The sequence below is a fragment of the Mobula birostris genome, chromosome 7 (assembly GCF_030028105.1).
Source record: "Mobula birostris isolate sMobBir1 chromosome 7, sMobBir1.hap1, whole genome shotgun sequence".
In the NCBI taxonomy this organism is placed as follows: Eukaryota; Metazoa; Chordata; class Chondrichthyes; order Myliobatiformes; family Myliobatidae; genus Mobula; species Mobula birostris.
In genome coordinates this window covers 34,246,132-34,264,924 of record NC_092376.1, presented here as the reverse complement: position 1 = coordinate 34,264,924, position 18,793 = coordinate 34,246,132, and the positions used below count along the sequence as shown (strand labels likewise).

General features: G+C 37.1%; 1 protein-coding gene across 1 annotated transcript in view; it reads right to left on the bottom strand.

Annotated features, from left to right (window-relative positions):
* trpc4b (transient receptor potential cation channel, subfamily C, member 4b) overlaps positions 1–18,793 on the bottom strand; it is a 38,315-nt gene that overhangs the window by 6,165 nt on the left and 13,357 nt on the right. The window contains exons 2-5 of the mRNA XM_072264274.1: positions 12,394–12,912; positions 9,466–9,802; positions 2,950–3,089; positions 742–1,064 (exon numbers count right to left, since the gene is read on the bottom strand). Coding sequence (XP_072120375.1) covers positions 742–1,064; positions 2,950–3,089; positions 9,466–9,802; positions 12,394–12,912 — 1,319 coding nt within the window. The remainder of the gene's footprint in view (positions 1–741; positions 1,065–2,949; positions 3,090–9,465; positions 9,803–12,393; positions 12,913–18,793) is intronic.

Here is an 18,793-nt window from a genome sequence, read left to right as displayed (position 1 = left end):
ATACTTGGTGCTTCATTTGTATTCAAGTATTTACCCAATCCTCTATTAAAAATTCCTATTGGATTTCTATCCACCAGAAACATTGTGAAATAAAACAAATTTTGCTGTCTCCTGTGACCTTTAATACAAATCTCATGCTCCAAGATTTTTCTTTTCTGAAGAACAAGTATTGACTCACTTAACCTTGGTCTCCTGAAAGCAATAATTCAAAACAAAATATAAACTCAGCAACAATAACCCTCTGCACTTCACACTATTGTTCAAATAGAACAATGTTAACAAATCCAAAATTCTCAGCTAAGAAAGAAACAAAACTAAAAAGAGTGTATTTAAATTTATTGAACAATGATGCCACCTCCCCAACACAGCCAGGCAAAAGTGATCCATTTTATTAGACACTTCCATATTAACAATATATGATGTTAAAAGTAAAGAAACAAACCATTATTTTCCAAAGACCTCTGTACAATCTCCTCAATTCCAAGTTCAAAGGTGCACAGAGAAAACATCTGACTATTTTCTGGGAACTTACAAAGGCCTTCATATAGACTTTTGCAGTAATTTAGATGGGCTCAAGGTTGAAATCCAGGATTCCAATGGTCGTTCGAAGTGTAACATTTGATCATATTTCCTTACAGAGTATCTTAAATTTCCCCACGCATATCAGAAACATGGCCACAAACTTGGAAAATTACATCCATAAAGAACACTTTTGTAATTAAAATGAATAAAGGCGCTTACGTTGAAAAGGCATTGTTCTGTCTTTCACATCTTATCCCTTTGCAGCCATTCGGTTCATCTGATGCATTTGTCTCATAGTAAAAGTACAACTGATTCAGTCCATTTGCAAAAGCTAGCAATACCAGACAGTATATGAACAAGAATTTCAGAATATCCAAGAGCATACGCCCAAGAGAAATTTGCAGGGGCCCTAGATGAGAGTTGGCGGTGAAAAGTGAGATTAAGCGAAGAGAACTGAAGATATTTGCAATGGCAAATAATGCCTCAGCAACTAAGGTCGGATGCCATATTTCCCAGTCTTCACGTTGGCGTGAACCACTGTACTTTAAACAAAATAATAATGTCAGTAAAAAACATGTATTCACTTTGATTTTCTTATTTCAGGGATTTATTAAAGGTTGATTGCAAGGTTCCAAAAATAACATTTTCTATTTTATAAATCATAAAATATTCATACTAAAACACATTTAAAGAAAGAATAGTTTTGTCTTACTTAATGCATCTAAATATAAAGCCTACCATCCTTAACATGTATCTGATAACTATTTCAAGATACTTAGAACATAATTATTTTTTACTTAATTATTATTTATAAGGATATCAAATACAATGATGAATACAATAACTGACTTGTCTTGCTATTTTATTGAGATTTTGGAGCAGATGTTAAGTATAGTAACTGGGTGCTTACAAATACTATTTGTTGTATGGACAGCATTTTTAAATTCAAAGGATATCTTTATCTATTTGAAAACATAATTATTACTGCTGTGAAAACCACTGCCTTTACAATTGATCTGGAAATGATGCAGAGGATAATCTTTTTTTCAAACTCCTGGTTAATTATAGGATACTGTTCGATTAAAAATGGAAAACAGAATTTAAAACATTTCATAAATGAAGAATTGTAGTTCTGAGAAGTGCAATTCAATGCTTTCATAATAGCTTTTCACATGACCATTTATCTGAGGGCATGTCATTTCAAAATATTATCAACTTTCATCTAAGACAAACTTCTTGGGCTTTTCACAAAACAAATACAGTAGATTGTGAATTACCAATATGTTTGAAAATTATTAAATATAAAGTTACAAACACTGAAAGATATGCCTTTGAAACTGTTTTAATCAAAACATCAATTTGTAATTTTAAGTACTATATAAAATACCAACATTATATTAATTTCATTGAAATTAATATTTAGTTCCTTATAATTTTATTTAAACAATATTAGCTATCAAAGGCTAGATTTTCTAAGTATTTTCTCATGGTAAGATATCTGATTACACTCATATTCCAAGTAGGTAACGAAGAAGCAGTCCTAGTGTGAGAAACGGAGTTTAAAAAATGATATAAAGTCTATACTGATCTTGAATATTTAGTTGTAGAACACATTTGGTAAACTATATACTTTATCAATTCATTTTCTCTTTTCCTTTGTAGGAATCTCACTAAAATTCTATCCTGGTATATTGATCCTGGTTACTTATTGACCATGCTTTCAGAGGTTTTGGTAACAACATCTGGGTAAGTCTGCCTACAAATTAGTCTGTAGTACTAACCTTGCTTTTCAGAACTTGCCTCCAAATGTAATGCCATTGTGCAATGAATTTCTGCAGAGGAGTTGGATGTACTAACATTGCCACCTAGTGCTTTTGGAAATACATACTACTGGGATAAATTTCTTATATTATATCTAGTCATATTTTAGTTGTATTTCTATTTTCTTGTTTTTACATTTCTATCACTAGCTTCTCTCGAGAACACATTTTTCTGTTACTCCCTTTATCATTCTTTTAGTCTACTTTAACCCTCTTGTCATCTATTTAAATATTGTCAAATATTATTACCATCTCATCCTCCAACACGTTACTGGTTGCATTTGTTTTTTTTCACTTATAATAGTATTCCTTATGCCTCTCTCATTTGCCTCCACTATGGCTTTTCTCCTCATACTTTCTGAGATACTTTTCACTCATTTTTTTCTTCCCTTTTACTCTATTTTATTTCGCTTTCTCTTTTGTTTCTGCTTTTCATAAATGTAGAAAATCAAAAATGAGCAGGACGTTTGTTGTTTGAATATACAAAATATCTTTTTGCTGTTTCAAGCCATGCAAAATTTAATATTTTGACTGAGTTAGAGTTAAATATTTGTCAATAGGGTTTTTTCCTCAGTTGAAATGAGTAGAGGGTATGGAAAAGAAATACCTTAACAAAAGCAACTATTTTAAGAGAAATTGTTGCTAGGTATAAAGAATTCATCACAAAATCCATCAGATTCCACCAGTCGTGTATGTAATCTTGAAGTCCACCATCCCACATTTGCTTTATTTCACCCCAAATGAAACCTGTTATTAAAGAAAGAAGGTACTTCTGAAAATACAACTAGATCTTCTTAAGAATAAAGATATACACAATATAAAAATTCATAAATAAAAGCCGCTGTGAATTGCTCCTTCTAACTTAGTCAAACTATATTTTGAAATTTCACATAGTTTGTTGTCTGAAGTTTCTCAAGTTATAAATTACTGAATGCCTAATTGCAGCAATTCATTAAAAAACATTTTTCTCAGTATGAGGTAGATTTTGATCTTATATGTTTTGGATTCATCATGCAGAACAAACTGTCTGCCCAATATAAAACTAGTCTGAATTTCATTCCATAGTTTGATGAAATAGAATTCAGCTGGATTGCATAACAGGGCAAACATTCTGATTTGACAGCTACAGAAGCAAATAAAGTACTTTATATTTTTAAACATGATAATATATGCAATTTTGAAACAGTTTTATTCCACATTTCACAAGCCACGATGTTACTCAAAAATTAATTTTAAACTTGTTATAATAATCATGTTTCTATTTTAGGATGGAAACATTCTCCCACATCCTTGACATGATTTTCAGCAATTTAATCTACATATTAGAGAAAATATACATTTGTAAATTTAAATATGTCATCAATATTTCTGCATTTTATTTTTCCAAAAGAAATGTATTCATTATACATTTACTCTTATAAATAAAATGCTTAGAACCACTTTGGTATCATTTATAATTTAATGACAGTTCATTGAACATTTTGACTAAAAATACTTCTTAGAAAATGTAGTCACCATCAGTAACACAAAAATTTACAATAGTTAACTTGCACTTGAGCTTCCACATACATTAATCAGATAATGACTAGATTTCCTTTACTATTGTGGATTGAGAAATAAATGCTGGGCAAGATAATATGGAGCACCTCTCTACCCTTCCAACAATGTTCCAGGTGAGAACAAAGTACCCCAGTTTAAAATTTCATTCAGAAGATAATGGGGCAGCATTTCTGTGCTACAATTTTCTGCCTAAATCTCTGGAATAGCTCAGAGGCACAAGTGCTCACCTTTACAGCTAACAATAAACCCTAAGGCATCCATTAAATTGATGGATAAATGGCTTTATAGCTCACAGATACAGTAGAAATTTTGTACATTACTTTGTACCCAACCAAACAGAAGCAATAATGGGTGACTAGAATCTTTTACCTTTTGTTTAGATTCTGTATGATACTGTTGTAACCGCTAGTATTTATACAATGGGGGACGATGGCACAAAATAGTGAATATCCTTATAAGCACTGAAGTCAATGGATGCCAAGAATGATTTATATTGTCAAAGAAAAGGAACAAGTATAGAAATAACTTTGGATAGCAGCAGGCCTTCTTAAAACATTGATAGAACTGTGTGTGCATGTGTGTATGTGTAAGAGAAGGATGGCGGAGTGAAATACAAATAGTTGCTAAGATAGAGCAAAAATAGGGGTTGTGTTTGAAGATTTTAATGCTCTCAATAACTGCAGTAAGCAAAACTGCTCCAATGATAAAAGAAGCAAATTGTTATTATGTGCTTCACAATGTTTTGGATAAGTACATACTTAGTACTGAATAGTCAAGTGATTTAATACTGAGAATAAAGAATCAGATTACAGTTTCACAATAAGGACATCTTGTAAACGATGTCCGTAATGTTACTGAATTTGGTGAATGGATTGAGAAAGTGTTAAGGAAATTATGAACTAAAATCTTAAACTTAATAAAAAACTTCAGGCGATGAGAAATATACCCATTAGACTATGAAGTACTACATATAGGGAAATCTTTAGATCTTTCAAATGAAAATTTGTTGTGATAGAAAACCAGTGCATACCCCTAATGGGGGTGAAAGTTTCACTTTGTGTAATTGAGCAGCTATGAAAAACAAATTTAAAGCAAAAGAAAAAGCATATGCATATGCAAAGCAAATGGAAATTTGGAAATTTTGAAAATAATAAGTGATGCAAATAGGAAATGTAAAAATTAATTTATAAGGGATATCAAAGGTGACAGCAAAATGTTATCATTACTTTCATTGAAAGAGAGTTATAAATGGGAATGTGAGCCTATGAATGGCAATTAAAGGCAAGACTATGAAAAAAACATGGAAATGGCAAATTTCTTAAATAAATACCTTGCATCCATTTTCATTGTGAAGGAAGAGGACAAATTACCAGCAGTACAAGGGAACCTAAAAATAAGTCAAGGAGCAACTTAGTGGATTTTATATCAGTAAGTAAGCAGTACTGTAGAAGATAATGGGATCTGAGATAAATAACACTCCAGGCTGTGTTTTAAAATAGGTGTGATAATTTCAGATTATAATTTTCAATTATGAGTCCCAATGAAAGAAATTTGATCTGAAACATTACAGTAATTCTGTTTCCCCCTCTGCAAATGTGGTCAGCCTTGATTAGTATTTCCAGTGCTTTCATTTACACATTTTCCAAGGCAGTGTTGATTAAGGAACTCCACTTTGAAATGGGAAACTATGAATGTCAATCCATATTTAAGGGAGTGATGGAATTATGAGATAATGACAAACTCATCACTTTAAGAGCAGATGAGAGGAAATGTAAGGAACTATCAAAAACAATGTGACTGAATACCCAGACAACAAATTATCAAACAAAATCATCAGAAATTGTTGAAGTCTATTTGACTGATCCAGCAAAATGCCTTCAAGAGGATGAGGAAAGAGGAATATCAATGGATCTTTTTTGTATGGAATTTCAAAAAGGCATTAAAAAAAACTAGAGATTATTAGTAAAAACAAATGTGCATAGTAGTGGACATAATTTTGTGACATGGATTGGTAATTGGTTGGACAGCAGGAGTTACAGAGTAGAAGTTAGCAGGATATGATATGTGAAGCATCTAGGGATTTGCACTGGAGTACTGGCTTTTCAACATATTTATCATTGACTTAGATGAAGGATTAAATAATCATGCTCTCAGATGCAGTTGACACCATGTTTGCAAACATAAGTTGAGTGGACAGGAAGGAAAAACTACTAAAGAACATTACCATCTATGAAAAAGGATAACATAAAAAGACAGTTACTATTTATTAATTATAAAATCTAATGGTTAAAAATGACACAGTTGGTATTGTGTATGAACACTTTTATTTAAAGATAGTGTAGAATAGGCCCTTCTAGCCTTTTGAGCCATGTCACCAGGCAACCCACTGATTTAGCCCTAGCCTTATCATGAGACAATTTACAATGACCAATTAACCTACTAATCAGTACATCTTTGGACTGTGGGAGGAATCCGGAGCACCCAGAGGAAATTCATGTGCACATAGGAAGGAATGTACAAAATTGCTCATAGAGGACACTGGAATTGAACTCCAAACTGTGATGCCCGGAGCTGTAATAGCATCGCGCTAACCATGGTACTTAATAGAGCAAATACAAATGTTTTACAGTTATTTTAATGGTTATACTTATATATTTAAAACATATGGTTTATTGTCTATAAAAAGCATTAGGCTTTGTGAACTATTCCTAAAGTTATTTCTATGCTGCTACTAATTTGTGATTGTATCAAATAATTTGATGGATATTTCTTAGATGTTTATTATTTTCATAAGTATTCAACATAGCTGGCGCATGTAAGTCCACATCTTAGAAAAGGAAAAAATAAGAATTAACTCCCAATGAAATAGGACTTATCAGGAATGGATCCCTTGATGAAGCCCATGCCTGAAATGGCTGTAGTCGGTCATGTAAGACCTTGCACCTGTTTACTACTGACACAGTAGGCTTTTCACATATACTTACCTAAGACTGAAGCCAATAGAATTCACACTCTTCCCAAACTCAAGTTCAAAAATTGCTGACAATCCTGAATATCAACATCCATGATCTCACCTCCCAGTCTGCTAATCCAGCATGTCTTTCCAGAGTCAAATCCTTCCTCTCACGAAGCTGCCCTTTCTCACTTACTACTTTCATCTTTCTCCATTATCCTTCCCCTTTATCATGGCATACAGTACTTATAAACCATCCTTCTTTATAGGATTCTAAACTCCTGATTCAGTAATTTGACTGTCAGCTGTAATAATGAACAGTAATCTGATTTTTGCTTTCTCTTCATAATTGGGTATCCTCTACGCTGGCTCCACTTCAACAGGGCCAAAGATCCAAAAGTTGGATGCATCTTGATTCTTGCCACATAGAAGGCACTACCAAATGGAGATCACCAAATTTCTGGACTGGTCTTTTCAAAGAGCTCAGTTTATAATTTGTTTAGCAATTGTTGAATGACATAAATACTGCAAGTGTGCATATGGTGGAACAGATAGGTAAAATGTACAGTGTAACTCCAATCAATCACCAACATTTCAAGTAATTTACCTCATCAATAAAGAAATAAAACAATTTAACTTATTTAGGTCCACATATAAACCTAAACTCTCAGGCAGCCCACATTTCTATTATTTGACTATTTTGTAAAGTATACTGATAAATAATGTTCTGCTGGTCCAGTGAGGTTGAAACTTCCATTCTACTGTCATGGAATTAGCCTCCTCCTACTATGAAGAGTTATGTGGAATGATTAGAGATTCTGCTATTTGCAAAGAAGGGAAACCAATACTGCTGAACTATACTTCCATCTATTTTATTTACCGTTACAGCACAGAACAGGCTCTTCCCGCTTACTGAGCCGCACCACACAGCAACCCACCTATTTAACCCAAGTGTAATCACAGGACAATTTGCAATGACCAATTAATCTAATAACCGGTGTATCTTTGGACTGTAAAACTGGAGCACTCAGAGGAAACCCATGCAGACATGGGGAGAACGTACCAACTCCTTACAGAGGTCGCCGGAATTGAACTCTAAATTCTGATGCCCCGATATGTAATAGCATTGCACTAACTGCTCCGTTTCTGTGGCAACCTACACTATGAGGAATCATTCTTCTCACGTGGATATGGTTATTTTGGAAGGGTATCTCACAACCATGTGCATCAGACCACAACCAAATTCTGTAATTATGCAATTCATGTGTTGGAACTTTCCAACAAGAGCCGTAGGATAGTGATTAAGACAAAGAACCTTTTCTGGTATTCCCTCCACATGCTATTCTATGCCCCATCTATGACAATTCAGTATAGAGCTCTAACTGGACATGGGACATAGTGAATTTTATAATATAGCTTCTTTACATTTTCTCATTGAGATACTTGCATTGAGATCTGTTGTTCCATATTTCATGCAACAAACTATTTGCTGAAGGAACTCAGTAGGTCAAACTACAGTTGTGGGAGGAAAGGAACTTCTGACATTGCCGATGGAAACTTTGAATCAGGACTGAGAATAGAGATATAAGATAGTCAGTATAAAGAGGACAGCCAAAGGATGGAGAATTTGTGGAATTCACTGCCACAGGTAGCTGAGGAGGCCCAGCCACTGCATATATCTAAAGGGGAAGTTGATAGATTCTTGATTAGTAATGACATCAAAGGTTATAGGACGAAGGCAGTGGGTTGGGGTTGAGAGGGGAAGTTATCCAGCCATGATTGATTGACAGAACAAACTCAATGGCCTAATTCTTACGGAAAAGGGGAGTACTGAGGCAAAAGTCTGAGGTGACCGGTGGATTGAAGAAAGGTGGAGGATGTCAGTTAGGGGAGGTGAGGGGGAAGTGGTAGAATGGCATATGAATGAGAGAAATAGAGAGAAATAATTGAAAGGAATGTGAAGGTCGGAGACAACTGTTAGAAATAAACAGGAACACAAAGAACTATCAGTACTGGAATCTGAAATGTAAATGGATATTAACTAGAGAATAGGCGAATGACAGATGGAACTGGATAGATAGGAGATGAGGAGCCTGTGGGTGAGCAGTGTAGTAGGTTGATGAAACCAAAGGTGGAGGGGTGGGGGTTTAGGAAGAGGGACAAAAATGGGAAGAACCAGAAGAAGACCCACCCACCCCCAACTGGTTCCAGTTTCATCTGCTGCTTGACCTATTGAGTTCATCCACCAGACTGTTTGTTGCTCTAGATTCCAGCATCTGCAGTCTCTTTTGTCTCCTGTGATTTTTGATTAAGATACAAATTGGCTTTTTTGTTCAGTTAAACACTAGTTCAGGAAAAAATACAGTTTACATTTCTTTCAATGTACAGAAAGAAACATGGTGCAATTTTAAAGTTTACATATTCTAGCACTTGAAATGTTTTCAAATTGTTTTAGCAACTAATTTGTATATCCAGTAATGACTCTGAGTTTATTTCATTAAAACTATAATAAAAAATTCACTATTATATAAACAATAACAGTTAAGCTACTATTTCAACACATTTAAGATAATGTTTACACATATATATATATTCACACAAGTAAATTACCTAGTACCCAGGGCAGTATCATCCATTCAACAACAGTCGGTGGAGGACCTTGCATATTTAAATCTGTTCGATCAATGTGTTGAGAGGCCAATAACAGCAGAAAAAGAAAGGTCAAGTATGATGCTGTATGGCAGATAAACTTAATAAATGGTTTTCTAATAAAAAGGCCTAATGTGCTTTTTGGTGCTATTAAGTAGCACACAGAAAAAATTGGAAATAATAATCCAACGCTGATGCAGGTTATGAATTTGACAACCCAATGTCTCCGTCTCCAGCCAGGAAACTCATCATACCAGCGAGAAGCAAGAAGCTGCTGACAGTTTGGCTGAGCAACAAACTAGAAGACAAAAATTATAAATTTTAAAAAATGCAGAGTGATTTAATGCACAAGAAAAAGAACTGTGAGTGATAAAGTCAAGTTCAATGAAAATATTCACCATTTCCTTCACATCAATATCTATACTAAATGAATACAATTACAAATTTATCATGTAATTCAGAGTTTAAAATATAGATTTTAATGGCCATAGTATAACTGAACAATGAATTAGCTTTATGCCTTTGTCCAATATTTTCCAACTTTCTTAAAGGTAGTAACTCTTTGGCACCTGCATCCTTGCTATTTTTAAGGTGAGATACTAAACATTCTATTAGTATTTTATTCCACTAGTATTAGTATTAGGATTTCATTAGTACTTTATTTAATAATGGAGGTGCTCACAGTCCCACTTTTACCAAATATTCATTAGCAAGTAACTTACATTAATGCATTATATAAAGTGGTGCTTTCTTACACCACAGCTTCAAAGTGTAGAGCAAGGCGAATTTTGTCTTCCAAAACAATTTGCTGTCTTCTTCATTGAATAGTCAGCATCAGCCAATGGGATAACAATATAACAATGCCTGACCTATCTGGTATTTCAAGCATAGGCAGTTTTTCTTGATTTTCACATGCAAGTATGATTATTTTTTATCATTTGTAAGTAGTAACAAATATCAAAAAGAGGAAAAACTGCATTCCTGTCGAAGGGTTTCCGCCCCAGAAATGTCGACTATACTCTTTTCCTAGATGCTGCCTGGTCTTCTGAGTTCCTCCAGTATTTTGTGTGTGTTGCTCAGATTTCCAGCATCTGCAGATTTTCTCGTTTATAAAAAAAACTGCATTCGTTGGAATCTTAAACCCCACACAAAACATTAACACTCTTCCTCTTTCCACAGATGCTACCTGGTCTACTTTGTATTTTCAGCATTTTCTGTCATAATTTTATGTATAACACACTGTCCTGATTAGCATCTTCAGTAATTACACAGACTAAGAGATGACCAAGACAATGTCTGCTATATGTTGGCAATGAGGTGCGCTATACTGGAGTGCATGAAATACATGGCGCTAAATGCATTGTTGAGACCCAATTTAGGAACACTTCATCAAATCAATTGATAGTGATGTCTAGACTATGGAGGTTTCCATTATAAAAGACAATACAAAGCCCTCAGCATCAATACTTCTCAATTACTCTGGACTTCTAGGACTTTACTTTCTGTGTACTACCTTCTGAGAATCTTTATATTCCCTGGTTCTCTCTCGGACTAGTATACAATGGTTAAAATAGAATCACTTGATTAAGAACCCTTTCCAGCTCAGCAACTATTTTCTCCCAAGTATCTGTTTCTATATTGTTGCTCGTGCTATAACATGCCAAGATGGATAAGGTAACATCTTGGTTTCCTTAAACAAAGTTCAAATTCAGTCTAAATGAAAACTAATCTTATTGTAGACTGAGTAACCTTTCATTATTAGTGCATTCAATGAAATCTTAGGCCAATTGACTCTAATATTAGATTGGTAGAGTGAGTAAATTATTTAAAATAATTTCTGAGTACTGAAAATGCTTAATTAAAACTTAATAACTTCGAAATCCTTTAGTGTTTGTGGGAACGCAGATATATTAAAGCATCACATTGTCTTACAGCAATAGTGATGGTAGGGTGCGGAACGAAGCCATGAACCAATTTTGTGCATAGCTGCAAAGCACCAAAAATCAGTGATAGATAAGACCCACAGTGCCCTGCCTGATGAAACACTTCTCGTTCATTCACTCAAGCATAAGAGGCTTTTTTCTCTGATAATGTTACCAATGCTATAATTTCACTGTGCACATGTAATAACGCTTCAAAATAAATATAACATGGAAATCAGCAACAAACAAAAATGTAACCAAATTAACTAAATTAACCATTGGTTGAAACAAATTTATTGTTGCTTCCACTAAAATGCTTTTATAGATTTGGCTACAATCTATAGATTTTGCTCCAGATAGTCTGTTCCAATGATTTCAATGGGCACAACTTTACATTTGCAACAAATGGGATACATCGTATTTTCATTTCTAATTTGATGAGGTAATTCCAGAGCTCTAAGTTCTGATACAATTCAACAGAGGGTGACTTTTTTAATATGTAAAGTAATAAGTCAACATTAATGGTGATAACTGCAATTATGCTAGCTCATTTCCAAATCAACACTGACACAATAAACAATGGTCCATTCTCACTTCTATATTTAGTGACTGAACTGTAAAAATACTGTATAGATCTCTTCATGGAAAAACACACTTACAACTACCTATGGAAATTGTAATAAAAGTTATCATTTTGTGTTGTAATATCACTCTAATTACATTAATTACACCAAATAAAAGTAATATCTTGTTTACAATGAATTATCATTATCATTCATTTGTACTTTTTCCTAAACAATGCAAAAATGTTATTTGTGAAGCTGAAAAATATCTAGATTATTATTTCATATGGACTTACACATTATTAAATCTAGAATGGTGCTGACTCATTGGTTCAATTATGTACTGAGCACATTTTATTCATCACTCATACACAAAAGTAACACATTATAACTAAAAATCTTACCTCTTTCTGATGATACCTAATGGCCAACTTTAACCTCGAGAGATCATTTAGTGCCTGAACTTCCAGAATGCTATTATCATCTCTATAATTAAGTATAATTTCTAACTCCCTGGAGCTCCTTGTTTGGTCCAACAAATCTTTAGCAAATGATTCACATTGATGTGATAGTTCTTCATATTCTGATTTAAATTCATTTTCCACTTTACTTAGTTCCCGAAGCTCCCAGCTCAAATGAAATGCAGTTAGAAAGGGGTCTTCACTTGATAAAGCAACCAAAGATGGGCTTGCCAAAGCTTTGTATATGTTCAACCTTGATCGGGAATGGCGCAAACTGTCAACATCTGAGCTGGAAACACACTCAACGCAGTTACAACGAACTTCATGAGGCTGCGGTATAGAAACTCCTCTTTGGACAAGAAGCTTTATTATCTCATAATTGTTTGTGTGAGCTGCAAGAATAATTGGTGTGATATCTGGTGTAAATTCTGAAAATTGTTTATCCAGTAGTATTGGTGGAACCTGTCAAACAGAAAGAAATTATATTATTTGGAGCGGAAAATATCAAGTTTTTTCCTGATGAAGAGTCTCAGCCCAGAATGTTGACTGTTTATTCCTTTCATCAGATGCCTGACCTACTGAGTTCCTGCAGCATTTTGTGTGTGTTGCCATAGATATCAAACATCTGCAGAATCTCTTGTGTTTAAGTTTGGTTCTGTTGGTTTTATGCGCAATCAGAGAGGAACAAGTCAGACAGCACAGAACAAGCCCTTTGGCCCAAGGACAAAAATCAGGAATTTCAAATTGGGTTACATCAAAAAGCACTGATTCAGTTTTCTTTGTATTTTTATTTAATTCAGTCTATCTTGGATGACTAAAATTAGGAGGTAGGTGGGTAATGTTGTGGATAGTGTAAATGTTGGTATAGGTTACAATGGGATATAGATGGCATACAGGCCTGGGCTGAGAAGTGGCAGATAGAGTCGAATCCAGAAAATTGTGAAGTGATATAATTTGGAAAATCAAACTTAAAGGTCAGAGTACACAGTTAATTTGAAGTAACAAGTGAGAGACAGAGGGACATTGTTATAAGGTGGGAGCCATTTGAAAAGAGCAAGTTTCGTGGTAGTTTTATTTCAGCCAATAAAAAGAAGGTGGGGTAAGCGGAACAGCCAGTGTTAGAGTGGAAGGCTTTGGCTCAACAGGCTTGTTCAGCAAGAACAGACTTGGGCAAGCACAGGTGGAAGTTCCAAGTAAGACTCTAAGTTTTTAAAATCTTTTTCTATTAGAACGTAGCTAGTGCACTGAGATTTAGTCCAGAGTTAGTGGTATGTTCTTTGTGTGTGACATGGAAACTCTGGGTGACCTCCAGGCTCGCTGATAACTACGTCGTCGTGAAGTGCATCAAACAGCAGCTTCTTAGTGCTAAGGAAGTAGAACTGCAGCTCGATGACCTTCAGCTTATATGGAGAATGAGGTGATGGATAGGAAATACAGGGAGGTAGTCACCCCTAAGTTGCAGGAGGCAGGAACCTGGATGACTGTTATGAGAGGGAAAGGGAATTGGCAGCCAGTACAGTGTGTTCCTGTGGCCATTCCCCTCATAAGTATACAGCTTTGGATACTGTTGGAGGGTCGGGGGTGGGGGTGGGGGAACAACTTACCAGCAGGAAGCTACAGCAACAGGGTCCCTGGCATTGAGTATGGCTCCATGGCTCAGAAAGGAAGGTGGGAAAAGAGGAGTGCAGTGATGATAAGGGAAAGAAGATTCTGTGGACAAGAGAAAGAAACCTGGATGGAATTGTGTCTCCTGGACGCTGGGGTCAAAAAAGTATCGGATCCGGTCCATAGCATTCTAAAGGCAATCGGAAGTCTTAGTACCTATTCGTACCAACAGCATAGGTAGGAGAAGGGAGGAGGTCCAATAAAAAGAATACTGGGAGCTAGGTAGAAAGCTGAGAAGCAGGACCTCCAAGGTAGTGGGAACATGGAACATAGATCGGTACAGCACAGGAACAGGCCATTTGGCAACCAGGAGGCAACATACCATTCAGGAATCTCGTTCTCGCCCATTGAACTTTCTATCCATTCCCCTAACAAACAATTCCCCTATCACCACAACATGTCTTTTCTCCCCACTTCCCTTCTGAGTCACTGAGCCAGACTCAGTGCCAGAGACCAGACCACTGTGACTTTCCTGTTATGTCATCCCCCCGACAGTATCCAAAGTGACAAACTTGCAGTTGAGAGGGATGTTCACATGGATACTCTGCACTGGCTCCTTAACCTCTTTCCCCTTCCTGTTATCCAGTTTCCTGTGTCTTGCACCTTGGGTGCCCTATCTGTATGTCCTATCTATCACCCCTTCAGACTCGTGAATGATTTCAAGTTCATCCAGTTCCAACTCCAACTCCTTAATGTGGATGTTAGAAGCTGAAGCTGGATACACTTCTTGCAGTTGCAGTCTCAGGGACACTGGAGGTCTCCTCATCTTTCCACATCCTGCAAGAAGAGCATTTCAAAATCTTGCCTGGCATCTCTACTGTCCTAACTGAGCAGACATAAAGAAGGAAAAAAAAAACTTAACCTTGAGTTTTTCTTTTTTTTTTTTTGCTTTCTCTGACTGAAGCCTTTCTTCGCTGAAGCTTCGAAAAGCTAAGGCCTCAAGATCACCACTCAGGCTCTGCCCACTCAGACGATGGCTGCTACGCTTACTCCTGCCTCTCTTTAATTTGCTTTTGTTAATCAATTACAAATGTGGATTGGTCACTGGTCAAAGCTCTACTGTGATGCAGCAGCTACCCACCGCTCCCTTTTCAATTCCGCCAGTGGACCTGAGTGAAATCAACTTCTCCCAAAACTTTAGACATCCAGATGGTCACTGGTCAAAGCTCTATTGCATTGCAGCAGCGAACCGCTGCTCCCTTTTCTACTCGGGCAGTGGATCTGAGTGAAATCCCCTCCTCTCTAAACTTCTGATGTTCGGAATGGTCACTGGTCAAAGCTCTATTGCCCTTGTTCCTTTCTTAAATAGGTGTACAACATTAGCCACTCGCTGGTCCTCTGGGACCTTACCTGTGGCTAGAGAGGACACAAAGATACTGGTCAAAGGCCCAGCAATCTTGTCTCTTGCCTCCTTTAATAACCTAGAGTAAATCCCATCCGACCCTGGGGACTTATCCACCTTAATACTCATTGGAAAGCCTAATACCTCCTCCTCCTTGAACTCTAAACACCCTAACGTATTTATACATTCAGCATTGACACCCTGGTCCTCCATATCCTTCTCCTTTGCAAATATTGAAGCAGAGCAGTCATTATGTACCTCACTCACATTCTTTGCATCCAGCAAATGTTCCTCTTTTTATGCTGGAGTCATTTCACTCTCTCCCTAGTTATCCTCTCGCTCTTGATGTATGTATAGAATGCCTCGGAATTCACCTTAATTCTACTTGCCAAGGACTTTTCATGGCCTCTCTTGGCTTTCCTAGTTCCCTTCTTTATTCCTTTTCTCGCTTCTTTGTACTCCTCACGTGCTTCCTTTCATCCTAACTTCTTAAGCTTTACCTACTTTTCCTTTTTGATTAAATTCATCACCTCTCTGGACATCCAAGGTTTTCTTGTGCTTCCATCCTTCTAAGAGGAACATACCTTTTCTGCAGTCTGTATTCTCTGAATTACTGCTTATGCCATGTGCCAGTGAGGGTATGGATAGGATGATTGGCAGATAAATGCGTTGCTGAAGAATTGAATCAGAATCAGGTTTATTATCACCAGCATGTGACGTGAACTTTGTTAACTCAGCAGCAGCAGTTCAATGCAATACATAATCAAGCAGAGAGAAGAAAAACAATAATAAACAAGTAAATCAATTATGTATATTGAATAGATTATTAAAAATGTGCAAAAACAAAAATGTTAAAAAAGTGAGGTATTGGCCAAAGCTTCAATGTCCATTTAGGAATCGGATGGCAGAGGGGAAGAAGCTGTTCCTGAATCGCTGAGTGTGTGCCTTCAGACTTCTGTACCTCCTCCCTGATAGTAACAGTGAGAAAAGGGCATGCCCTGGGTGCTGGAGGTCCTTAATAATGGAAGCTGCCTTTCTGAGACACTGTTCTCTAAAGATGTCCTGGGTACTTTGTAGGCTAGTGCCCAAGATAGAGCTGACTAGGTTTACAACCTTCTGCAGCTTCTTTTGGTCCTGTGCAGTAGCCCCTCCATACCAGACAGTGATGCAGCCTGTCAGAACGCTTTCCATGGTACAACTATAGAAGTTTTTGAGTGTATTTGTTGACATGCCAAATCTCTTCAAATTCCTAATAAAGTATAGCTGCTGGCTTGCCTTCTTTATGACTACATCAATATGTTGGGACCAGGTTAGATCCTCAGAGATCCTGACACCCGGGAACTTGAAGCTGCTCACTCTCTTCACTTCTGATTCCTCTATGAGGATTGGTACGTGCTCCTTTGTCTTGCCCTTCCTGAAGTCCACAATCAGCTCTTTCGTCTTACTGACATTGAGTGTCTGGTTGTTGCTGCAGCACCATTCCACTAGTTGGCATATCTCACTCCTGTATGTCCTCTCGTCACCACTTGAGATTCTACCAACAATGGTTGTATCGTCAGCAAATTTGTAGATGGTACCTGAGCTATACCTAGCCACACAGTCATGTGTATACAGAGAGTAGAGCAGTGGGCTAAGCACACACCTCCGAGGTGCGCCAGTGTTGATCATCAGCGAAGAGGATATGTTATCATCAACCCACACAGATTGTGGTCTTCTGGTCAGGAAGTCGAGGATCCAATTACAGAGGGATCTACAGAGGGTCAGGTTCTGCAACTTCTCAATCAGGATTGTGGGAATGATGGTATTAAATGCTGAGCTATAGTCGATGAACAGCATCCTGACATAGGTGTTTGCGTTGTCTAGGTGGTCTAAAGCCGTGAGAAGAGCCATGGAAATTGCATCTGCCATTGACCTATTATGATGATAGGCAAATTGCAATGGGTCGAGGTCCTTGCTGAGGCACGAGTTCAGTCTAGTCATAACCAACCTCTCAAAGCAGTTCATCACTGTCGATGTGAGTGCTACCTGGCGATAGTCGTTAAGGCAGCCCACATTATTCTTCTTTGGCACTGGTATAATTGTTGCCTCTTTGAAGCAAGTGGGAACTTCTGCCCGTAGCAGTGAGAGGTTGAAAATGTCCTTGAATACTCCCGCTAATTGGTTGGCACAGGTTTTCAGAGCCTTACTAGGTACTCCACCAGGACTTTCTGCCTTGCCAGGGTTCACTCTCTTTAAAGACAGTCTAACATTGGCCTCTGAGACAGAGGTCACAGGGTCATCAAGTGCAGGAGGGAACTTCACAGCTGTAGTTGTGTTCTTCCTTTCGAAAAGGGCAGTGAGTTCATCTGGTAGTGAAGGATCAATGCCATTCATACTATTGGGTTTCGCTTCGTAGGAAGTAATGTCTTGCAGTCCCTGCCAGAGTTGCCGTGCATCTGATATTGCTTCCAACCTCGCTTGAAATTGATGCAGGGGGCATGGTTTCAAATTTCCTGATCATACAGATCTCTTCTGGGGAAGGTATGATCAGTACAAAAAGGATGGGTTGTATTTGAGCCTCAGGGGGGACCAATATCCTTGCAGGCAGGTTTGCTAGAGTGTCAGGGAGGATTTAAACTAATATAGCAGGGGGTTGGGAAATGGAAATGATAGGGCTGAGAATGGGGCAGTTAGTATACAAATAAATGCAGTGTGGAATGCTACTGTGAGGATAGGGCAAAATTGCAGTCAGAGAGATTGAAAAATGTAAAGAATACAGGACTGAAAGTGTTACATTTGAATGCACGCAGCATATGGAACAAAGTAGATGATCTTGCACCACATTTAGAGATTGGCAGGTACAACATTGTGGGCACCACTAGGTCATTGCTGAAAGAAGACATTAGCCGGGAGATTAACATCTAAGGGTATATGTTGTTTCAAAAGAATAGGCAGGTAGGTGGAGTTAGGGTGGCTCTGTTGGCAAAAGAAATCAAATCCTTAGAAAGAGGTGATATAGGATCGGAAGATGTAGAATTCTTGTGGGTAGAGTTAGGAAACGACAAGGATAAAAAGACCCTGAAGGGAGTTATATGCTGGCCTCCAAACAGTAGCCAGGATGTGGGCTACAAATTGCAACAGATAGAAAATGTATGTCAAAAGGGGAATAATACAATAGTGATTGGGGATTTCAATATGCAGGTAGCATGGGAAAATTAAGTTGCTGCTGAATCCCAAGAGAAGGAATTTGTAGAATAACTACAACATGGCTTTTTAGAGCAGCTGATGGTTGAGCCCGCTAGGGGAAAGGTAGTTTTGGATTGGGTACTGTGTAATAAAACAGATTGGATTAGGGAG